Below are 26082 nucleotides of genomic sequence, written 5' to 3' on the forward strand. Positions count from 1 at the left end.
TAATCCAATGTCACTGAGTTAAAATTGGTCTCACTTGGCTCCAGCAGTTCTTGTGTACATATAACATGCAAGAAAGTAAGTCACGTAGCAGAACTTTCTCCTTGATCTGTAGTCCAGCTACTCATGCAAAAACTCAAGTCCTTTCAGAGCTGCAGTTTATCTTGGGAAGCATTGACACAGTCTCACTATCACAAAGAAATCAGCTTACAGCAGTGACTGCTAACATATTGGTTATGCGAGATCCCTAACCGTACAGAGCCACCCACTCAGCTGTCAGCAGGTAAAAAATAATTTCAGTGGAAGAAAGGAGCTTGTCAATTAACTTGAGAAAATCTGGAATATTTTCACTTATATCTCCTGTTTTTAATACCTACTGCATAAAAACGTGATCCTCAGCTAGCAAATTTTCGTCAGAAGAAGTTTTTTTGGTAATGTTTGCAGTTCATTGTGCCAAATCATTCATTTAGCTTTTTCAGAAAATTACTATTTTCTTCCTAACAATCCAGTCATTTAATTATCCAATTTGACATGTTTAACAGCATATATTTCACTATTCCTAGATATTTAAGTAATTTATGCACAAAATGCAGATTTGCTATGTTGGAATATAACTGTATTTCAGCTTTAGGATTATATTGGGAAAACAATCTTTCTTAACTTTATAACAACATTTCACAGAAAATGTACACAAGCAGCATTACATTTTCACCAAGCATATGAAGATAATTCTTTGGCAATGGCCTCCTGCATGGGCAGTCCACTCTCCACCACTGAGCTTTCCAAAAAAACTACTCAGCTCTGCTGCATGAAGCTTCAGAAATTCCTCTGAGTATCTTTTGTTTAATAAACACTACCACCCAATTAAAAAAAAAAAGCAACACCACAAAAAACCAAATGCATCATTGCCAAGCAGCTGGAGGGAGAACCTGCCTCTGATGATAAAAATTAATGTTTAATGCTCACTCGCTCTCTGAAAGCTCTCTAGTGCTTGAGTAAAGGCACAACAACATGTAAAATTTTAGTTCATCTTTAGCATAGCTTACATTAAGAAGATGAATTAAAACCTCCCATGACTGAACTATGCCCTTTTAAATTAGTTTTGGACCAAGCACACACTTACCAGTTTCTCATTTTTAAAACATCTGCCAAGACATGCGGTGGGGGGGCGGGGAGTAAAGAGTTAAAAACCCCAACCAACCAACAACAAAAAACCAAAACAAACAAACAAAAACAAACAAAAAAACCAAACCAAACTCCACACAACCACCAAAACCCACGACAAACCCTGAACATTTATTCACCACCCTTGGGTTTTCAACCAAGTCCTCTCTTCTAAATCATAAAGACAGCAGGTTAAGAAAACGCCACTTCTGAGAAGATCCCAGATTAAGTCCCCAGCTACCAGCCTTCAAATGAGTTCTTTAACATGTAGAAAAGTAAAACAAATTGCACCCTGCATCCTCCCCAGACAAACCAGAAGGCATGCAGTCAGGCAGGGATCCTCAGTTTTGCAGTCTAGCTCCCCTTAGCAATTTTTCCCTTCAAGACTAATCCAATGCCCACTGCACTGGAACAGTTCACAGAGGAGTAATCAATACGTAAAGCAGAAACCATCACAAAAAAATCTTCCAATTGACCCAACTTGACATGTAGCTAAATAGCATAGAAGATGAAAGATTCTTCCTTCCCTTTAAATTAGAGACTTTTCGAAGTATTAAGTTTTGTTTATGCAAGGCTAAGTAATTAATGACCTAACATCCCCTTCCCATCTCCTATCACCGAGATGCATCTGTTTCCCCCTGCAACATTTCCTGCAGGTGGATATCACTTCTCCTCGGCTCAGTGCAGACCAGTGCACCTGACTTACTTGACCGATTAATATTTAGTGCATGAAGTTATGCAGAGGACGAATGAAATAGCACCTTAAAATTTGTTGCATTTGGGATTAGAGTGACTGGAAGAGCAAGGCTTGCTGGAGTTTGGAATCAGCAAGGCAGGAACACAGATAACTTATCGAGCTGAAATTACGAGTTCCTGAGAGCAAAGCTGCCACGCATTTATCTCACAAGCTTTGAGCTGGCAATGCCTATCAGTGACCACACAGAAAGCTCACCTGTCCCAGATAAATCAATGAGGTATGTTGTTTTCACTATCACTATGCTGAGAATGAAGTGCATCTAAGAACAAGCTAAATGGTGATACCAGCACATTTAAATGCCAGAGAGCACCTGAGCTTCCTGATCTGAAATCTCCATGCCGAGGCGTGCTGTAACTGTTGCACCATCACTGCCTTGCGTGTCCAAGCCTTTTACCTTTCAGTGTAGCCAAAGCTGCAGTGATGCAGACTGACTCAGCTCTGCGTTTGCCATGGTCTATTTTCTGAAGGCAGGTACTGAAAAACTCTTCAAGATTTCTGCCCTCTAATTCTGTGGCAAAACTTCTCCTACAATTTCTCTGCTGATACAAACTCCCCACTTGAAAGTCCCCTGGCTTCATTTTTCCATGCTGTTCCCATGATCTGCATGAGAAACTGCTACAGCCCTGTCAATGGAGCAGAGCAGAGATAATACAAATTTATGAGATGCTGGGTTTTGGATGGACGCCAGGAAAAGTTAGCAAGACAATCCCATTTCAATACATGGCAAATAAACCTGTAGAACAGTGATGCCAGATTTTAATTTCACTAGCAATCTTTTGTTGTTGTTGTTGATGACAAAACACAGCTCATGCCAAGTTTCAAGGGCCATAAAAACGTACATTTAGAAGCTAGCCAAGCGCACGCAGCGGCTAAGCGAGCCCACACACAGCTGCGAGACACGCCACCCTGAGCCAGCCAAGTGTTTTAGCAACATGCACTGGTGCAAATAAACAAACGTATAACCTGAAGGTAAACACTCTGGCAACTACTACATAGCATGGAAAGTCATAACAGTAAAAAGACCCTTTGTAGCGAGTGGTGGCACTTGCCTCAGAAATTTGTAGAGATTTACAGGTTTCCGTAAGGCAGGCAAGCTCTCAGCCCTGACCTGCAACACAGCTGCTCCCGCAGGTCTGGCTCCTCCATGGGCTTACCACTGTGCTGAGCTATGAAGCTCGTACAGGGGCTCAAGCTGGAGGGAAAACCTCTGGAGCCACAGATCACCAACTTCAGCCCCTGAAGAAAGACAAGCGCACTGACCTACTTCACTGACAACTTTTACAAGACCATCCTTCAACTCTATAAATAAAAAAGTGCTTCTCCCCACTCTGACATCCATTTCTTTATGATTAAAGGTTGGGCTTGGTACCATCTAAAATATGACGTTGTTTTTCAGCAGGCAAAATTACTTTTCCAATTGAAGTGGTTTGGATTGGGGGGGGGGGGGGGCTGGGGGATACAAGACACATTATTCCTGCAATCTTAAAGCAGGGGTTTACCAGCAGAACACAGTTTTATTGCTAGATGTGAACCTTCTGTGCATCAAACCAACTGCAGCTTAAACATTACTAAGAAAGAAAAAATAGTCATAGTTATAAAGGTATGCTAATGGATAAACATCTAAAAAATGGTCTTGGTAACTATGCCCAAATAGCAGGTGCATATATTCAAACTTTCCAGCCTTCATTTTTATGTGACTGTAAAGGAGCACATCCTCAGTGCAGACTGTTGCAAAAATAAGACCTACCAACTCTAGTCTCCACCAAGGATGTTAGGAATTGGGTTTATAATTTCATCCTGTACATTTTTTTAAAAATGAATTGCTCTAACTGTGGTGGCCTTATTTTGTCCTGCTCTTCCCTATGACAGAGTGAATAAACTATCTTTATTTCAAACAGCTCCTTCACCCAATACTAGCTTTGTAAATATATTTTGAAATGTAGCTTCTCAAACACTGGAAATCCCACTGCAAAGCCAACTAGCAGCAAAAGATAACCACCAACTAATTGACAATACTCTCCAAAACCATTGTGTATCAGTGTATTCTTACAGTATAAATAAGGAACAAACTTCAGCAACATCCATAATTATAATTCTTGCATTTACCATATAAACACCACAAGTAATAGAAATACTCTGTCTGTTGTCACATCTCTTATTCTGCATTCATGTTAAGTAGCAAGACTTTGTGGTAGCTTGGGTAGAATGATAGGTAGCAACAGGACATCAGCAGAGAGGTTTTCCCAATGCCCTGTGCCCAACACTTCCCCATTCTGGAGTCTGGTTTACTGCTAGAAAATGCCAGTAGGGAGACTTGGGGGTTTCCATGGCCAAACTAGCAAGACTTTTATAAAGTCCAGTCCGTAATAAGAAAGTGAACAATTAGCTCACACAAACCAAAACATACTTCTGAAGTATTTAACACTCAAGATGTTTAACATGCATGGAATCTGTGCGTGAACTGAAGGAACATGATCAAACAAACTTGATTTTTTTAAATCACCAAAGACACACTTGAGTTGCTGGTTAGTTCTACATCCAGTTTGGAAAGGAGTTCATGACAGCTTTGATATCCAGCAGTGTTTCTGCCTGCTAGACCGGACTACAAATAGCCATGGTTTAAGAACCTGCATACACAACAGCGTTAAAGCGTTAGCCATGGAGATGGGTGCTGGAAGCTGGGCATGCAACCAACCAGGAGGAAGAATTTACAAATCCAGAGCTATTTTAGGCTCTGAATTTAGGCAGGGAAATTCCTTGAGCTGTACGAGAACTAGCCCAACACACACCTCACAGCCCCTCCAGAGTGTTGTATTAATATTAGCAAATTAAAGTGCAATGATTGACAATAAATCAGTGATGTGTAGGAGTTTAATATTAAACCTTCATCTAAATGGAGAAATGGATCACAGGGAGAAAATATGAAACATACCAGTTTCTCAAAATGCCCAAAGTTTAAAAACATTTATCACTAGCTTGAAAAGAGGGTCTATGTAAAATTCTGGTTACCGTAGCACTAACTACTTACACACCACATGGAGAAAAGTAGTAAAAGAAACAACCAAAAGTGAAGGAAAAAGAGATGAGGGGAGAGAAAAAAGAGCAGTTATTAAATTTAAATGACCTTCCAACCAGAAGAGTTCTTTCTCCACAGGTTGTCTGTCAGAAACAATCTTGAATCAGTGCAAAAGCCAGATGTCAGGGACAGTGATGAAGCACTGAAAAGAAGACATACCTTCTGCCAGCCTGAGCCAGCTACAAGCCTGGCGCCAGGGCTGGAGGAGATTTCACAACTGACAACAGCGGCGTGCAGAGCCAAAAGATGAAGCAAGGTGACCTGCGGGCACTGAAACAGCCCAAGACTAGAGGAAAGAAAGGAGCATAACCTCTTTGACTAAATCTAAGTCTGTGTTTGTAACTGTGTTTGTGATTAAAGCTGTCCAGTACAGGACACTGCTTGCGATAACACCGTGTGATCTCCGAGAGATGAACCTGTACATCCTAACACCAAGCCTGAACTGAGAATTAGGATGAAACCCTTAAAAGTTAGTATTAAAATATGTTTGATGGTAACACATACAAAAGAGGCTCTCCCAAAAAAAGAAAGATACAGAATAATTTCAACCTTTGAAGACAGAGGAAGGAGGGAACAGAATTTCTCTTTCAGGGACTATTTAGGGAACAAATTTGTGACGCATGCACACACCTTCTCACTACAGAACAAAAAAGAAAGAACTGGACATGAAAAAGGATTTACAGAAAGCACGAGTCATAACATCCCAGGCAGAGTCCCCAGCCATTAAAACTGTCCTTCTGAGGACTGCTCTCTGTGTGGCAGCTGGGCAGGGAGACCAAAGCCCAGTCCTCAAACTGCACTCAACAGTGAGCCATGCCAACGACACAAGCACTTCATTTCTTTTGTCTTTTCATTCATTATTACTGTACCAGAGACTACGTCTCTTTCAAATTCCAAAATTACTTTGGTTTTGTTTCATTAGGTGTGAATGCTGGATTACCAGATGACAAAACTGCCTATTTCTGAGGTCAATCCTTTCCAAATTAAGTGTGCAAAGTCCCATTTGTAAGTCTGCACAAGCAGCACTTCCAGAGGACAGCCGCTGTTCACCAAGCTCTTTAAAAGAATATTCCCAATTATTTCCATTGCAAAAGTGGAAATTTTAACTAAAAGGTGTAACAGGACTAGGAGAAAAACAAACAAACAAACAAACCCCGTGCTGCATCCTCTTGCTTAGAGCAAAATCCACTCCAGTTGGTATTTCTTAAACTCTTTTTATTTAAACCCTCAGATAGCACAAGCCTCTTTAGGGTGCTACCATCACAGCAATCACACCAACAAAGAAACTAGCTTTCAGAAAGAAACCACTAATTGTCCACAAAACAAATTACTGCCAGCCCTGTGAAATGACCTGCCAATACCCAGCTGCGACCAAGGTCATAGGAGGCAGCGGTTTCAGTAAAGATACTTTTGTCCCACCCTCTCTTGATGTGCAACTATTGTCAAAAAAGTTACTTGATTAAAACATTCTTCCTCAAGGCCTTCGTGTTTCCTCACTTCGTCAATGAAAGGGAAAATGAGCTGTTATTTGCTATTTTTACCTTGACCACCCTAGCACTATTAGTAAACTCTGCTCCATCCTCACTGAGCGGTGCAGAACTGCTGTGAACAATAAGGTCCGACTTTGAAATTGTATCCTGAAGTTTCAAACCAACCTGCCAACAAGCCAGAATTATTTGCTCTAAATATAAAACACAAAGCCACGTTGGCTTTTATAAATACATAAGCAACCACCGAAGCTAGACTAAATTAATGAACATGTGTATTCCAATTCCAATAGACAGGACAGCACTCGTATGGCTTCACTTAGTGACGTATTATAATCTATGCCTTATAAAAACGTCTTTACACGTGTGAAACACTCATATACCAGTGAGACATGAAATCAGGATGTAATCAAATCTCCACAGTTTTATGTACAAATCCCTCAGGACTTCAAGCTGCAAAACCGAATGTGAATAATTGCATCTATTTTCTAATAAAGACCATGTGCCTCAGGAGTCAAGCATGCAAGTTTTCAAGTGGTCTGCATAATATTTTTGAAGGTATTTCTACTTCAAATAAGCAATTCAGTTAAGCAGAGATAAACATACACACACATCAGTGACCTTGTTTAAACAATGCACCAATTATTGTGATAAATCTGGCTGCCAAATCTAAATATAGACTTTTAGGAAAAAACAATGGAGTTTGAGTAGGAGACAGACTTCTCATATTTACTGTTTACCTAATTATCCAATGAATGTGCAATTTGGCCTCTCCCCCCTTTTCAGCCTGCATGACCACTTTCCCACTCGGAGCCAAGAGAGCTCTGGCTGTTACTGGAAACGCAGCGTGATCCGGCACATTTGATGCTACGAGTGCACTTGGTCCAATTTCAAAGCTTGCATCACGGTTTGGGTATGTGCGTACTCTGCTTCCCCCAGCCAGCCCCATGCCTGACACAAGGCAGATAGGCACCGCAGGACTGAGTCACAGCTACAGAAACAGGGATTTTTTTTTGTGTGTGTGTGTGTATATATATTTTTTTTTAATGAAGGCATGGGGGGGGGAATCATCCCATTCAAAACCCACTCTAAGTTTCCAACTTCGGGTGCCTGAGCAGGAAATGAGGGGAGGAAGGGGAATGAGCTAAAAAGGAGGAGGAGAAAGTTCTTTTATTCAGGGTTAAATTTTTAGACTATTACCAGTTTTGTTTTGTCATTGTGCTACAGAAACTAGACGTGTGTGAATTAATGCAGCATTATCCTTTCTAATTTTTGCTAAATCCATGCTGAAGTATTAACCTAATCTTCTTACATGGGATATGGCAGGGCATTTGCTCCCCCCATCCTGCTGTGGCTGATGTTTTTCCGCCACAGATATTCCTGACTGCAGCACACATCCAGCCATACATTCCCTCTTTCCCCAAACCACGTAGGAACAAGTAGAATTCAACCCTTTTGTGTTGGAAAACAAAATCTACATACTGAGGACACTGAACCTGAAATCTTGATTTGCTCTGAAGCGTACCAAGGTAATGCAATTTATAACCATAACGTATGGGAAGGAACACCACTGAAATGCTTTTCCTTCTTGCTAAAAATACTCATGACAAAGTGCTTTGCTGTTCTTGATCTATTGATATTTATAAAAGTAAAGCTCAATTTTGCTGGGCAGGCTGAGGCTAGCGGAGAGAAATCTGTGCCTGCTATTCCCCCTTCTGTTTTAGTTCATAACAGTTATGTAGCACATTTATTCTTACTGTTTCAAAACAAGTTAAAACTAACTTGTAATTTTTTTAACAAGTTTCTCTCTCCAGCTATCATTGCTAGGGTTATTGTCAAACTATTTTTTTATTTCCTTTCTCCATGCTTGCACAGCACAGGCCAAACCCATTTGTGACTTCCCTCCCTAGATGCAAGTTGCCATGCATAGATCAATTATACAGAAATACAATGACTTACAGTAAAGAAATCATCTGGGAAAAAAACAAACATATGGAGCTCAACTTATTTATAAATATCTTCAAAAAGGAGCCTGGAAACATTCCACCCTGGGCTGGCGATGCACGAGGCAGAAGTGGTGGGGAGTGGCAAGGGAAGAGACAGACAGAACAAGGATTTTGGTTTTTTTTTTTTTTTGCCTTAAAGTTTTGTTTTCTTCTTTCCAAAAAAACAAGAAAGGCCAGGAAATCCTCCCAATTTGGCATTCCCAACACCACCACATGAGATGAATACAAGGCCTTCGTTTCCTGTTCCCTTTTCACTTCACAGCAAGAGAGGATGGAATAGGACAATGCCGACGTCAGATCGCACAGGAATGCTACAACAGAAAAAAAGCCCTGTAGGTCGACTCTGCGCAAGCTTGGGGCTATACTATTTGTTTGGGTAATGTGCAATTTCTTATCCCATACCAGTGCCTCCATTTTTTTCCACTATGAAAACCCAGATCAGGTCTTAGGGTCAGTAAAGCTCCTCCTACACTTCTCATCTCTAAAACAAAGACTAACTGGCCTGGCCTCCTGCAAAAACCAATGAGTCTCCCTTCTTACCATCACCAACCAGAAGAATTTTGGTGTAGAGACGGTTAAAAGGGAAGGAATGATGAAAGGAAGAGACCCCAAAGCTCAGAACAACTCTCTCCCCACTTGCAACTCCACTGTAGGAGAGGGTGAGGGGGACAGGGACCCAGTTAGCTCCTGCTCCCACCAGACGTGGAAAAGTAGGAAAGGTGGCGGAGGACACTTAAAAGTCTCCTTTCCAAACCATACCTTGGACTCCTGCTTAGGAGCGGCTGTGCCCTTCTGTATCCCAATGGCAGAGCAAGGCACCAATAGCTTCACGCTAAAAGGTGGCACAGGATTGACACACAATTTTGAGGCTCAGGGAGAAGTCGCATGGTTTTACCATCACACCGTTGGCATGACTGCCAGCAACAGAGGCCAAAAATCACCTCCCTGTGTAAATATACACATAGGGACATGAGGACAGTTGAAACAAAACCAAAATAACCAAGTTTCACCTCTCTGAAATGCTGTCAAGCTATCAAGTCCTTCTTTTATCTTGTTGACTGTCTAAAAAACTGACAGAAGAAAACCAAGTATTACTCTGCAATAAGCTAGAACACAAGAAATAAAAAACCAGGGATAAATCAGAGTTTATCTTCTTAAAATATAAACCCCTCAAGGAATATAATTTGCTGCAATTAAATATAAAAAGACAATCCTCAAGATAATCCTTAACAAATCACCTTAAAAGTTTAAGAAGTTGTGGTTTGGTTTGGAGGATTTTTTAATGCATGTATTAGTGTTTTAAACTGACCTGTCAAACCTACTTCTGAACTTCTCACAACTGAGGAATATGGGAGCCAGAATAGAAAGTGTGCAAGACAGGTTAGTTTCTAGGACCACTGAGATAACTTTTTCAATAAAGAGGTTTAGAATATTTAATTCTTAAACTTGCAAGAAGTCTCAGGTCTCACCTTGTATCATTCATAACTTCACTGAACTTCTGCAGAGCACAATATATTCCTCTACCAGACACAGCGACATCACCATGGGAAGTTGAGTATCCTGCCATCCAACTTTTTGACTTGGGCTCTCACAGATCAACAAGAAATTCTTGATACCAAAGTGTTGGAAAGAGCTCATAATGCTATAGATATTTACTTTCCTACAGTAAACACACCATCGCTCTTACACTTAAGACAGGTTAAATTGTTGATATTTAAAATAAACCTTATACACTCTTTAGATACAAAATATTTTAACAAGCTTTCTTTTGAGTTTCCTTGCCTTTCCTTTCTGGGTCACTGAAGTTGACATATGGGCTCTATTTCTCATGCACAGAAGGCATAAGCTCTTTTTTTGTATTTTCTTACTTGCTTTGTTCCATACACAGAAAGATGTTCCCCAACCAGCTGAGAAGTAGAATGCTCTGTTCCCAGAGCAGATACCATGATTCACTGTATACTCATAAGACGGGGTACGGGATCTCCCACACCTTCCCCCCAAATCCTAACCATTTTGCAAACTTTCAGTGTGCCTAAATTAAATGTTTCTTTTGTCAAGCAAACAAAAATTCACATTTCCTGCCAATCCACTAAACGACATTCAAATCTTAGAACATACACCCAATTTAGCATGTCTTAGTGGTTTGGGTGGAAATTCAGGTACACAGAGACCAAGTTTGCAAAGCTGCAATGGTCATCTTGACAGAAGGAGGATGGTTATGACCATCAAGTCCAGAGAGAATCAACTTGATATTTACTTGTGTATCCTGGATCACAGAAGTACAAGCAAACAGAAGCAAATCCAAATCTCATTGCTCACACCAGGCTGCTGTTGTACCCTGCAGAAGTTCTGGCTATGAGATGACCTTGTGGGAGCATTTCGTTGTCCTGAGCTGTTTAAAACCTTTCACTTTGGTGACAGTGGGTTTACAACTCCACAGTTTAAGGCAGCACATCCAAGGAACCTGTAGCAAAGGTGGGAGAAGACAGACAAATACCTCTTAAACTGACTTTGTTACTAAAATCAGTCTACAGTGGAATTTCAAGTCTACAAAAAGTTTTCCAGAAATAGTGCAAGATTTATACAGAGATGATTGCACATCAGCTCCTTATTCAGAATCTTTTTGTCACATTCACTGGCAAAAAAGTTGGGTTTATTCCTGTCCTTCATTCTTCTACCCTACTGGTTTTTTTTAGTTACTTGTTCCACTCACTGTCCTCTCTCTGCTCTTCCCATGTAACAATTATCAAACACAACCAACAGATGGATTAAATCACACAAGCTTTCCTGTTGTATTCGCTGTATTTTTCACAGCTGAATAGTCCATATCCATTCCATTCCAATCTATAGGGATTTTAACAGATTGCATGTCACTGAAGTTAACAGGAGAGTTCACCCACTTGTACCTCTGCTTTCAGTTCATTTTTGAAAGTCCTTCTCATAATCACAACTCTAGACTCTCAAATGAATTACAGTTCAATAGATTTAACAATGCAAAAAATATCTATTCCAACACTAATTTAAATTTTCTCTTTTTATTGCTTTTTAAAGTTGGCAATGAGACAAATATTAAAATGAGAACTTCAGCTCCTTTACCATTAAGATCTCTAAATTTTGTACTAGATAGTTAAGGGAATTTCTGAATGAATGAGAAGGTGGCAATTTCTGGGTAATCCCACCAAAGCTGGGCGGCGGGGGGGGGGGGGGGGGGGGGAATCACTGTTATCACATTCTTTTTCTATTATTAAATGCAATATAATTAAATGCAAGGATTCCTGGTAAAACAACTGAAGCCAATAACCACAAACTACACTACTGGGAAAATTAAGCAGAATGAAAACCCAATGCAGCAATACAAGAGATTAGTGACATACAACACAATTTCTCACTAAAGAAAAAGAAGGAATAAATGTATATTTAAAGCTCAGAAATTTAGAGCCAGGAGTAAGAGGGGAAACATGACATAGAGAGGAAGGGGAAGGGGAAGGGAAGAGAAGGAAGAAACATGTATTTATTATCTTAAGCTCTTAACTTGAGGGATTCCAGAAGGGCTAAAGAGGCAGCAAAGAAATTCCACTGCAGCTTCTTCTGACGTACATAGGTCTAATGCTGCCATTACCTGGCCATAAAAATTTGACGATTGATGTAGAGCTCTTGAAATCTGACAGCTAGAAAGCTGTAATTTAGCAAGGGTAGTTATTTTTGAGCACTTACTCAGGAAAAAGTTGAATTTAGCTCAGAGAAGAACTAGTTGCTGCCTGTGATTGTCCCAGAAAGTAACAGGCAAAGTTGAAAGATTCATACAGGAACTTTTAATGCTTTAAAATCTACAGACACAGGCAGGAAATTCATGTTTGTACTATTTCTGACTAGCCTAATTATCACTTTCAGCCCTAGAGCAACTTTCAGCATTAAATGAACTCAAAGTTTAAATTCACTCTTCCTTCTACCTAAACTATCATCTAATTTGTTATCTCCTCTCAGGCCCTACTAAGACTGGAAATCTCATTTTCAAAACTAATTCTCTCCCTTACTGTTATCTGATAACAACTCTCAGGATTGCAAATTTAATCATGATAATAGCAGAAGATACTGACAAGTGAACCCAAATGCTTCAAGTGTTTACACCATCAGTAATAATTGGTGTTTATTTACATAGTGGTAGTAGTGGAGAGCTGGTTAGCAGGAGGCAAAATAGCTTCATGTCACAGATGATAATATGACCACCCTCTGTGAAACTTAGGTGGATAAACACAGGGATATCAAAAAACTGATTGTGTTCAGCAATTAAAATAATTTAACACAGATAACGAAACATTTAAAAAAACCCTCCCCCATTCAGAATTACAGTGGCTTTCCCCTGGTATGGCTTAATTCAGTTTGGAATTAATGCTTTGGAAAAATTCCATTGATCACTAAAAAAGCCTGTCTCAAAACAGTCAGGTATCTACAGCGTGTGATGGAGAATGCAGAGATCTCCAGAACTCAGAAATACGCTTGACAGAGTGCTCCGTCTACTGCAACTCTCAAAGCAAAAACACAGAGAGGATACTAAAGAGTATCACTAGTCCAGTTTTTAAAGCTGGAAAGACTACAACATGGAACTCCTAATTATCTTGTGGAGAATCTAAGCCTGAATCTATTGCAGAGCTAGAAAGGAAAGCCTGGTCTGCAGAACTGTCAGAGAGTACGACTTGCACTCCGGGAATAAAGAAATACCCCATTTTGTCATGTCAGAAAGGGACTGCAAATTTACTTCCACAAAGAAAAGCGACTATGGAACAGTACAAGTAGCCTTATTGCAGTCCCTTGGTTATTTGCAGTGAAGAGGAGATACCAGGATACAAAGAACAGGAAAAAGTTTACTTTTAATATAAGGTATCTTCAGAGACAATATTAAGTGATTTATTACAAATGACAACTTTGCTTTTTAGAGGCTAAAGTGTTTTCATTATTTCAAAAAATTAGAAAGAAAAGATATATTAAATTCCCAGTAAACAGAAATAGGAACTTATATACACTATTTAAGATTTTGTACTTTACACTGCTCAATTTCCCCTCCCTAGTGCAATTATCTGTCTGCAGAGGAAATAACACACAACATTCTGTGCTTAGCTAGAAGGTTTATAACAACAATGAATACACAAGGTAATGCCACATTATTTTTAAACAGTTTTTCTTTTTTTTTTTTTTAAAGAACATTCAAAGACTTTCTGAAGACAGGATTCTGATGGCTCCATGACAGAAGAATACAGCATTACTAAATCCAAAACAGACTTCAAATATTTCCGACACCTGTACTGCAAGATTTTCATTAAGCGAGATGCTTTTGTTAGTAAATATGTTCTATAGCATGCTCACTTGAACTGGCAGCATGAATGTCACTGCACTCAGGTGATTAAATTAATACTGAAGCTCCCTTAGCCACAGCATTCTGATATGACAGCTTAGTGGCTACCACCTTTAAAAGTTATACTGTTTTATGTATGGCCATTCACTGTAAAGGTCCCCAATGTATCATCCTCAGCAGTCTCAGATATAAGATATTCCTCATGCTTAAAAAAAATTCTCTGAGGTACCGGAGATTCCTGTTAGACTACCATTATTCACCTGCCAAAAGAAAGTAATGTTAAGATGCTGCAATCATTAAGGCTGTTACTTTTCTGGTATTTGAGAGCTTTGATGTGACAACTTTAACTTTCATTTAACAACTTCTTGCATACAACATCATCTTGCACAATCTTCAGATGATATGGCAGCATCATTTGTGGCAATGCAGCTGAAATAATGGGCGTCATTTCAAATATTAACTAAAAGGATACGGAGCATATAGTTAGAAAAAGGATACTGCTTAGCTACATCCTTTTTTATAAGTTTTTGCTACTTTGCTGTTCTTTAATGTGTCGAGTTTTCCACACAGTTTGTATTTTTATATTTTATAAAGCAAACAATGATGTTAAAGAACAGCCGATTTCAGTTCAGTTGACTTAAATGTTTCTTCAGCTAGGGCATGGCTCAAGCTTATTTCAGTTTATCTCAAATCCAAAAAATGATTTGCATTTTCTCCTGCAGTTGTAGACCAGCAGACAGGCAAATTAAACAGTATTTTCAAAGTAACAGGGATCTCAGGAGAGGAGAAGTAAATACAATAGCATTTGTTAAGCTGTCAAAATGCCATTTACCTACTTTGATCTTGACTTTTTATAACCTTTTTGTTTTAAATAAAGATCAAAACCTTAGGATGTTCAGTTTCACCACCACTTCATGAAGTGTTCACAAGTCCTCTACCATAACCAACCTTAAACATAAAGAGGGGTCATTAAAAAAACAACTGTCTTAAAGAAAGTGGAATATAACTCCTGCTGAAATAGCCTCTGACCATGTCTATTCTTACACATAAGTCACCACTTAGAAGTCCATTCTAAAGACTGATGTTCTTTCATTTAGTTCATTAATCCTGCAATCTCTGAAAGCTGCTGCGAGTTGTGGTGGCTAAGCAAAAGCATAAATTCGGAACAGGCAAACCCAAGATCACTTTCAGATATCCTGTAAGTAAATCTCTTACTAGGAACTAAGAATGAAAGAAAAGATTTTATTTTTAATGGCAAGAGAAGAGTTAAATAAAGAAGAGTGGTAATTAGACACAGACCCTACATAGCGAAGACAAAATGTTCATCAGCCTATTTTGCCGCAGACTCTTCTTCTGCCAGAATTACATGTTGTAACACAGAATAAGGTGTAGATCTATATTCTTGCTGATCCCCATACTTTAAACGCTGGAAAATAAATACCGTAAGTGTCCTTTATGCTTCTTTATACTGTTTCCTTCCCGTGCCATTTCTTTTTCCACCTGACCACTCACTGCAGTGTTCCTTTTATCCATGCACTAGTACGAAGATCTGGGCAGTAAACTGGGATTATAGAGCTGAGGTCTCAGCTCCCAACCTCCCCAAATGAAGAAACCAAACCGGCTTCAAGCACACACCTTCCATGGGGCAGAATGAGTGCTCATATTTATACACCCCATCCAAGTAGTTTTCCAATGGGTATGCCTCCTCTGGGGTCACCCTCCCACCAGCTGTATTTCATATCATTCTCCTGGCATCCTGGACTTCCTAACATCCTGCAGGTATTTAAAAACCCGCATTTAACACACACCCCCACAGCATAAATCATGAGATTTAAGTCTAAAAAAATCTCTCCAGAGGTTCTGAAATCATGCTGAAAGTTAACAAGCCAATGCTTATTACATGTTTCCCTATTGGCTATGTTTCCCTCATCAAAGAATTGTGCCTTCAAACATTGATGGGCTAAAACTTCTCTGAAGAAATCTATGCAAGGTAGATGTATGCTCTAGTCATTTAATAACTGCTAGACTTCTCTACAGAAAACCCCTCTTTATTAATTCTCAGACTGCCTTTTTTTCAAGTGAAATTTCAACTAGAATCACTCCAATCTCCTTATCTCTGAAGCAAGGAAATATATGTATTTATTTATTTTCACTCAGTTTCTTTTTGTAAAGACTGGTTAATTTACCCAAAGTAAGTCCCAAGTTATTTACAGAGAGATCAGGGAGTTCTCCTCTGCAGCTTCCTGTATTTGTCATGTCACGTCTGTCACAACGTAATCAAGGAGATTACTCTGTTTCAAGTGATACCTCCCTTTTTCCTAGAGGCAGAAATTCCTGTTTTCTGGGAGTCTTGAGTGAGCAAAGAGAGACTAGTAAATTTGGGCTAGAAGGCAATAGCATTTGCCAACCAGCAAAGGCCAAACCAGTACTTTGCACATTCAGTCCATAACTTCTACACAGGAGATACTGCTCACATCTGTCTGAACTATCTCCTCCACAAATACAGGCTCAGTTGCAGCCTTGGGAGAGATGAGCAGCAGCCAGTAACTCACACAAAAGTTCTATTTTCCAAGAACAACCTTTCATTAAATTTTATACATTTATAAAATTGGCACTTTCACAAACCTGACCCCACATGGCTCAAATTGTGCCCTCCTGTCCTTGCCAAATCCTGGAGCAGAAAGAAGTTGCTGTGCTTGGGGAAGGTTGTTTCAGTCTCCGATAACTCACCAAATCAGTCCTAATTAGCCTGAGTTATTGAAGAGCCTTCTGCCATATTAAAGATTGATTCACTCAGATATGCCGCTGCAAAAATTGTTTCCTGCTGTGGCAGTTTATGATGTTTGCTTTGCAGAACAGCAGCATGAAGAAAGGACGCTTGCACCAGAAAGACACAAGGCTAATAAAATAAATTCCTGAAATTTGAGCCAGCCACTTAAAAACACTCACCAGGTACACATATAATCACAGTCTGTAATTATTCTAATTTGCACAATTAAGAGCTGAATAAACACCATAAATTTAAATGAAAAACCCCAGGCACAGGCTGGTGCAGCTACTGGAATATTTTAAAATCCAAAATACACAACACTGCTGCTGCTGATTTCTGTAACCACTGCAACACGAGAGCACCTTACTGAAATCCAGTTAGGTACTTACCACCAAATTAAAAGAATAAAAATAAAGCAGTAAAATTGTTTCTCCTACAGTTTATTAGCATTCGTTTCTCCTCCATCCCATCTTTTGGTACAGTCACAACTGACACAACAGTTTATATGCTCCCGAGATGCCTGTCTCCTGCAAGCTCCCCAGTCCCCCCAAAACCTCCTGAATTAAAAGCCATCCGACTTACACAGACTGCTGCTGTTATTTAGCCAAGCTAAGGCAGAAATCCTTGGGCAGGCTAAGGAACAGACTTTAAATGTGACCATGCCCCATAACTAGCGCATTCCTGTGGATAACCATCTTCTCCATGGACAAAGGTTTTGGCATTTCCAGGTAGATATCTCACACTGGAAATGGAAGACAAAAACAACAATACCCAGCAGGTCTCTGCCCACTATGGCGTTTCTCCTCCTAGGCACCTAAACCAACACTTTCTGATCAGTTATCTTTCCCATCAGGCAAAATGTTTCTCATACTCACCACTCAACGGCTTTGTCTGCACTAGCACCTTCCTTACCAGGCTTGCCATACTGGAATTTTTACCCGCGTTGTCTAAACCTGCTCAGAACCAAACTGGGTGGAAGAGTTAAAAAAAAAAACGCCTGCATCTAGTCCCTGTGCCTCCACCAGCCCCTTGACTTTCTCTACCGAGGCTGTACAGAGTCTGGATGAATAAGGCTGAAAACACATACACACACACACACACACACGTGCATGCACAGGAAGCTTGGAACCAAATCAGTATTAAACGTACCGACTTCCTTCTTCATGCTCCAATATCTCTGCTGTAAACAAGCACTGCATATTAGCTAAGCAAAGCCGAAAAGTCCAGCAGAGAAGGACAAAAGAAGGGAGTGGCTCCAGCAAGGAATAACTATTTTAAATGCACAAACATCTTCCCATCAGATTAAAACTAGCTTTTAAATTAGGCAAATTCTGAAGCCATTGTTGTGACAGAATAACTCAAGACAAACAGGAGACCCTGCTTCCTCCTCTGGAGAGGTCTCCTGGATTTCCAGTACGAAGCGTCCCATAAGCTTTCCAAGTGCCTGGACGAAAAGACTTGAGAAGTGTTTGTGTCACTCCAGGGACAGAAGGCAAAGAAGGGGAGGCAGATGCAGAAATGAGCCCCAGAAGAGGCACCACCAGCTACAACTGCTGCACCTTGCAGTGTAGGTGCCATGAACAAGCAGGCGAGGAATGCTTAGCTTGTGTCTGGGTCAGACCGCATGGCCGGGGCTACCAGCCGGGCCCCACAAGCCAGCCACCAGCTCTCAGGAACAAGGTCAGCCTGGCAGGAGCAATTGTGTGTGCAGGGATTAGGCAGGAGTCAACTGCATCCTCTCCAACTGTGTTTCATAACAGCCCACTTGTGTTTTGAGAGATCTCCACCTCACCCCACATAGCTTCAGGCTCCTTTAGTCTTCAACGGGTTTTCTCCACTATTTTGAGGCATTTAACTCACAGTGGCTCCACCTCTGAGCAAACTGGAGAACACACCACCAGCGTGCATCAGGCATGCCACCAAACCCTTTTGCACAAACCCAGAGGGCTCTAACATTTGACCCATTGCTGGCAACAAACGCTCTCTTGACGGATAAGAGGGCAGGCAGGTCAAGCTCTCCTGATCCAAAATGCTCCAAAGGAAGACAACGATGGCTTTGACCACTCCACTGGATCTCCAGCAGGCCCATGCACTTGGCAGGCAGGATGAGCAAGGGCAAGCAGAGCCCAGGAGAGAGACAGCAGAAGCCACTTCTGCCTACTGCTTCCCTCACAGGTGCCCTCCTGCAGACTGTGCCAAGCCAGGTGGCTCTGGAGAGTGTCCTGCCTGGTCTGCGGAGGGAGCAAGCCAGACACAGACTACTGCCCATCCTCTCCTATTGCAACAGGCTGCAGCAGCAGCCCTCCAAACCTGCAAGCCTTGCCATCAGGGAGGCCTGCTGCATCCAGGCATCCTTGGAAGAAGGGAAAAGGGAGGATGGACAGGGCAGCTTTGGTCCATCACCAAGGATCAGTCCAACAGTGACCATCCTCACCCTTGGCCGGGACACAGCCATAGTAGCCTTTCTGCTCGCAGCGGCCCAGCTGCTGGAAAATGCAAGTCTGGTGGACTTCTCCCCAACTGTTTACGGCATGAAAGGCTGAGATGCATGTGGCTTTGCAGCACTAGAAACTTTTCCTCGCCTCTGAAAGTATGCCAAAGTTATAGTAGTTCTTGGTCTGGGATATTCAGCAGCCAGTATCTTTATTGATAACACTAATGAAACAGTGCCTGACCACTGTGTGGTTTCTCAAATTAAGCCGCACAGTGGCCAGCACAAAAGGCTGAGTGAAGAGGAGCTGGCAGCTTGGCAATACTTAGCCCCAAGATGACAAGAAGTGCCTGTCTGAAAGAGCTTTCAACTTATGCCTTTTCAGACAGAAGCATGTTATTTATCTTTCTATCAAAGACCACTTATCTCACAAAAGAGCTTTATTACATGTAAGCTGAAACAGTGGAAGATCTGCAACTATTCAACAAACATCCTTTTTATTACCACCTTGCAAAGTTGGCTACTAAACGATCCCCCTATTTTTTCTTACTCTTTTAATATGGCAACAGCAGATTCCACAGTCCACCTCCTCCCCTCCTCTTTCCACCCTGTCTTTCAAGACAAATCAAATTCTCATAAAAGTAAAGTAAAATTAAATTGCTGCTATCCCTTAAGGCATGTAACTGCGAGATCAAGGGGTTGGGGTCAAAAAAGATAGAGCTGCTCTTAAAATCAGAGACTTCACATGAATCTTCCCAGGGTACAAGGGACAAGTCTCACAACAACCATCCACATAAGGCAGAGAAGTCCAATTACAGACAAGCAGGGGAGCACAGGGCAATCAGTGTGCAAGCCCATCAGTCTTCTGTCAAAGGGCTGCTTCTCCTTGTTCTGCTATCCAAGCTTAAAAAGCAACACTTCATTATGAAAGAACTGGACACAGTTTCAAACCTTCATTTCCATTTAACCAGAAACAACATGCTAGCACCTAAGAGTTTGACTGCGAAAGCATCCCTCCGTGCTTGCTCCCCTTCACTTGACCAGCAGCAGCCGTCCTGTGTGCCGCAGCTGGCCCGTGCCCTGCCAGAAGTCTTCATCCAGACATTGGCTCTCAGTCTTCTCTCCTGACAGCTTCTGAGATACAGGTAGGGAACTGGTCATGCAAGCTGTTATTCTGCCAAACTCTTCCCTGCTAATCTTTCAAGTGGGCCCTGTGATCAACCTCTATCTATGACATGATGATTCAAAAAAAAAAAAACCAACCCCAAAACCAACCCCAAAACCTTAACTGTCTCCAACAACAAAACATTGAGTCCACATGGATTGGACTTAAGACTGCCCAGCCACATAGACATATACCATGCCACAATACGTGCAAATACATGCGCACACCCAGGGACAGTGTGGGACCATCCCCAATCTCTTGAGTAGCCCTTGAGAGGTCAGGAAGCTCACCTCGTGACAGCACTAACACTGTGCAAGTCCCGTTTGGGAAACTGATCTGTACACATGACAATGTGAGGCTCATGTAGTCCAATATGCCAGCTAAATGCCTCAATACAAGTGTTTATGTGCACATCTACCGAAAGACATCCAGAATGTCATTGTTCAAGTGTAATGAAATCACTGCTACAGTACAAAACACAAATCATTTCTTTAATATGCGTCAGCCGAAGAAGGCTTCACATTAACGCCCTCGCCCCTGCCAAGTACTGAAACAATTACTGCATGAATATTAACAGGGGTTCCTTGGCAGGATGATACGATTATCATGGGGAATCTCAGGAGACGCTGCAAGACTCTGCACGATGCCTCAAATTTCTATCAATTTAAAGAGTGATTACTTCAGGCAACAGGGGCTCCTCAGCCTGGTTATGGAGGGAGTTCCACGTAATAAAAATAACAAGCCCCAGGATGATACCACTTGGGAGCGAGGGAAAGAAAACATTGCTGCTTCCACCAACTGCACTCTGAGGAGTCACAGCCCTTCATGTTTTCAGAAAGGGAAAAACACAATAGCAGCTCTGCTGCTTCTCACATCCCATAATGAGAAGAAAAATGGTCCTGAATGTGGTTTCTATTTAAGGTCACATAAAAAGATGAGTCTGGTCAGTTAACCCCTTGAAGAGGTTTTCTGGGATAAACCAACACTGTACCACACAGAGACGGGAATGGGGAGAACGAAGAGCAGCACACGGGCTTCAGACCAGCAAAACACTCTTCCACTCACTTTGACTTTCAACCCCATTTCCCCAGTATTAGGAGCTTTCACCTTTTACACACCAAATTGAATGGTACGTTTTACACTTCTACAGTGAAAGCCGATTACAGCTTCTCACCTGGTTCCAGAAATGCAAGGAGTCATACAGTTTCCCCAGCTGAGCCTGCCCAGGTTTATGGCTCTCTTGGCAGCTAGGACTTTCAAATAATCTTCACAGGTTTAATGCTTTAGTCTAAAGCTTCACAAGCAGCACCTTAAACCTGGGTATCTCCCCTTTGTTTGCCATGTGATTATGGAAAGTCATAGTAAAAGCTTGTTCCTAACAAAAATATACGGTCAACCATATTTTTAATATTACATATAATTAGAGTTTTGCTTCAATAACAAATATACTCAAAAGCAGAGAAATTATCACATTGGGTAGCTAGGATCGCAGGAATTATTTTAAGCTTGGGATCTCATATACGTATGATATGCTTATGATACACAATTCTGGATCAAGACATAAAGAGGGTTTTGTGATTTCAGGTCACATTTGTACTAAGGATGTACTAGCACCTCCAATTTTACAGGCTTTACCAAAAAGGAAGGACATCCTCTCCCCACCCTTGAATACACGTCCTTCTACAGACTTTTTAAAAAAAAAAAAAAAAAAAGAAAAAAAAAAAGTTGACACCCAGCAAAGTGATGTTTTCCATGCATTTGCCCCCTGATAAGCACAAAAATGCCTTCCGCGGGGCGTTTTCCCTGTTAACCTTCCTGACCAAAAACATTAATGCTCGGAAGAAAACGGAACCTAATGCAGTAGGTAATGATACTAAATATAAGCAATGAGTCAAATCACTTTGTTTCTCAGGAGTTCAACTTAACAAGTTGTTTCAGAAGTTCAAAAACACAGTCCCTGTGCAGATCCTAGAACAGCTGACGATTTCTCATTTTTACATCTTTTTTTTTTTTTAAGTGAAATGTATTATTAAAAACAGAATTATTACAGAACTCTGTAAAACAGATGCAGTTCAAGCAATTTTTTATAGCAACTGTTACTTCGAAAAAACCTCATCACCAGTGATCATCTAAAAACATTATAACAACTAGCATAAGTAAAGAGAAATGAGGTACATAAAAAAGCATGCAGGACAGGGAGTATCCAGGAGACCGCTGTGATTCCTTTTAGTGAGCTCCTGCCATGTGTTCAGCAACGAAGCCATGGGATTGTAGCATGCACTCTTCAGGCAAAACAGAATAAATGGCTCGGATGGCCAAGGCCAGGCACAAAGTTGAGCGTGCAATGGGGGAGTCCGCTCCCCAACTCCACTGACGCCAGCAGAAGGACAGGAAAAGTCCAAAGCGTTCAACCACCCTTGAAAGCAAAGTCTCAAGGCTGGCAAAGCAACAGAAGACCAGCGGGAGATGCTTCCCGCTATGCAAAGGACAGTGGGAGGCTGCTTTTGAAACAGAAAAATACACACTTTTTAGAAAGAAGAGATTAAATATCTAAAGGACAAGTCAACGGAGGAAATCAATGAGGCATTAATAGTTTTGATCATTCTCAAAGTATTTACACAGTCTACATTCAAAGACTTTCCTTAAAAAAAAATAAAAAATGAAAGACCTGCTGGAATACTTAAAAAAAAAAATATTCACATTCATATGTTCCTTTTTTTAAAAGTTGATCTCTACAGATATTCACCAATTCCCCACCTCCCACCCCTGAAAATTGTACCCAATCTGGAAAAAGTAATCTAATTGAAAAATTCAACTTTATAAGACTCTTCAGTACCACGTCTCTCTGCACATTAACTAGGAATGAAGACAGCCAGGGAAAAGAGCACTGAGACTACATGGGAGATTGCTATAAATTTGTCGCCTAAGACAGTCTTTATTTGGGAGCAGAAGTATATCTATTTTCTATGCCTAAATGCCAATAGCAGCTCCATGTCTCTGGTTTGCTTTAGCAAAATTTGAAACACAGGGAAATTATCAGTAACTGCAGGCATTATTAATGCTGCTGTGACTGATACAACAATAATGCTTTACAAGACATCTATAGCAAGATGGGGTGTGTGGGGAGAACCACATACACTTCCAAAAATGTGCTGATAAAATGACATACTGTCTTCTTGAATACAGGATGTCAAAAACACATGTCTCTAATAAGTCTTGATAAGACAAAAAACCACTGTAAAAAAGCTGCAAATATGTAGTCACCCTTTTCTGCATGCAGCATGAATTCTCTAAAATAGAGCCATTATTTTATCTACATTTTACTTCAGAATTGAACTTCCCACCAGCAGCTCAGCAAGTTCTCAGTATGGGGCTGAGGTTCATCCTCCCCTCAACAATCAAGTTCACCATGACTGTGGAGGTCTGAACGCATGTGGTACAGTCCCCACTGAGGCTTCCAAGAGCTGTTTTGTCTTCTACTTTTTTCAAACCTCAGGCTCCTTCCCCAAAACAGGTGTCCCTTTCTTCCTCAGCAACCTATCTCCTCTGGAAGAAGTCCCCTTCCTCCCTGCAGCCACTCTTACCCATGCTCGCACACTTCACAGTAGAAAAGAGGAGAAGGAAAAAGGAAAAAAGAATAGGACAGGAATATGAGGCCAGGTTCTCTGATAGAGGGATGTGGAGGTCAAGTACAGCAAGTCTAGAAGAGGGGATCTCGTGTGTGTCCTTAGAGAAGCAGTTGTTGCGATCTCCAGGGCAATTTCAGCAGCTACAGGTAGTCACAAAACAGGCAGTCTGCTACTGTGTGCATGTGCCTGTTCTGCCTACACACAAAATCTGCAAGGATAAGGCAAAAAAATTCCCCCCAAAATATAAACTGCACTGTGACAAGTGTTTCCCACCTCTAGCACAACATTCTTGATGAATAAATTAGCTTTGCTGGAGTTTATCCAGTATTTTAAGGTGCACTGAACAAAAAGTCTATAAAGAAGAACAAGGTTTTAAATTCCGTCAACAAAAGGTTTTGATAAGGAATAATTTGCAGATTGTTCTCTCCTCTCCCACTGCCCTCCCTCCCCGGGAGACAGACAACTTTCTGCATAAACATGCAGGGAAAGACATGCTAAAGATTGCTTTTGAGCTGCAATTTGAGCCAGACCCAAAAAAAAAAAAAAAAGAGAGAGAAAAAGACAAGAAGCTAAATTCAGAAGACGGGAAATCTGAAACGAAAGATGAAAAAGAAATGCACAAATTATGCTGTTGCCAGTAAAAGGGGAAAGCCTTTGTGGCTGACACACAGCCGTGTGTGCCAGCCTGGCAGATCTCAGTGGCAAGGAGTTTTCAGCGGCCTAATTGCCTCCGTTAACTGTTGAGTGAAAAACAGGGAATCCAGACAAAAAGGAAATTTATTTGAAACTGAACAACAAACAGCCAGCGGTTCATTCTGCGGGTTAAGGTGCTTTTAAATGAAATGAACAACAAAGACATCACAGCTTCCTAATCAAACCACATATTTGAAAGATGCAAGGGAGGAAAGAAGGGGAGGGGGAAGTCAGGGAGACTGAGGATGGGAAGCTAAAAAAAGATCAGATATCTGCAACAGATTAAATGGGCAGAAAACAGAAGAAATGTGCACTTAGGTTTTTGTCTTTACATACTCTCCTGGTCCTCACACAGGACTTTGCAGCTCTTAGCCCAGTGTAAACAGATGTACACAAGATGGAAATGGACATGGCATCTCTCTAGAGAAGTAATTTTGGGGTGCATATAGAAGACATAAGTGTATTTCTGTAACCCTATGTTCAACACAGGAAGAAAATGCTGTTTGCACCTGCAGAACATCCATCTCGCTTCTGATCGCTGTTACCATAGGACTGTTCCTGGTTCTTGCCACTGGCTCTGCTGGGGGGTGAGATCAACGATTTTGTTGTCAACACCAGTGTAAAGAAAAACACATCAGACCTCACCTTACCCCGCGCCCCTCATTTCAGAGGAGGATCTCCAGCCAAAGGGTGCTAAAAAGACAAACCAACAAGTGCCTCCTCACATACTTTACTTATTGGTGCTCCGCATAAAGAGTACGTAATTCATTAGTATGCTAATAAATTACCTATTTTATTGTAGGATATTGCTAAGTTAAAATAACAAAATAGTGCTATTACTATGTCAGTAAACCACCTTATCTTTATAAATACCAAAACACGCAGTAATGAAAGTAACTGACAGTAATTGGAGCTTTGTCTGCTCTCCAAGGTAGAAGAGACTCAAAGTTATCCATCTCCCTCATTCTCAGTCACACCCTGCTGATATCAAACTTAGTCATTTGCAGCTTCATTGATAACTCTTGAAGTCTGGAATAGGTTTATTGCAGGTGTCAGTATCTTAAGAGGAGGATGCAGATATTAATCTTTAACATAAAGGTTTTCTTAACCAAGAAGGTCAGCCAACCAAAACAAGCATTTTTTAAAAACCTTTCTCAACATATGACAATTTGTCTCCCTCTCACCTGTTTAAAATAATTCTCATGGCTCTTAAAACATTAAAATACTCCCTAAGTCTTAAGGTTTAGTTCTAAAAATGCAAGAGGTACAAGGCTTTTGCCTCCCCAGCTCCCACGCTTGTCACCTTTCCAGGCAACTGCATCCTTGAGACAGCTCACGGCCACTGAACAGCTTGCCTCCTCCAGGAGAGAGTCCTACGCTCCATGCACCCAACCAGCTGACTCAAGTCACTCCTCAGCACCGGAGCATCCCTCTACCCTCCATCCCCAAACCTTCAATAGAAGAGGACTACTGAGCTCTGGAGCCAGTATAAGAGGGGGAAAAATTCTGGTGACAGCAAGCTGTGATACTGGTTTAGGTGTATTACAAAACGGCTCC

At 41.0% G+C, this 26082-nt stretch overlaps 1 protein-coding gene across 5 annotated transcripts in view; it reads right to left on the minus strand.

Annotated features, from left to right (window-relative positions):
* RASAL2 (RAS protein activator like 2) overlaps positions 1-26082 on the minus strand; it is a 203521-nt gene that overhangs the window by 144613 nt on the left and 32826 nt on the right. Inside the window, exons 1-2 of one of the 5 annotated variants that reach the window (XM_075038588.1) lie at positions 17483-17527; positions 10745-10951 (exon numbers count right to left, since the gene is read on the minus strand). The exons of 3 other annotated variants lie outside the window; for them this stretch is intronic. In XM_075038588.1, the coding sequence (XP_074894689.1) occupies positions 10745-10799 (55 nt within the window). In that variant the 5' untranslated portion in view covers positions 10800-10951; positions 17483-17527. Of the gene's footprint in view, positions 1-10744; positions 10952-17482; positions 17636-26082 lie in introns of those variants that run through there. One more of the 5 variants, XM_075038589.1, reaches the window with a different exon arrangement.

This window comes from Buteo buteo, chromosome 10 (genome assembly GCF_964188355.1).
Source record: "Buteo buteo chromosome 10, bButBut1.hap1.1, whole genome shotgun sequence".
NCBI lineage: Eukaryota > Metazoa > Chordata > Aves > Accipitriformes > Accipitridae > Buteo > Buteo buteo.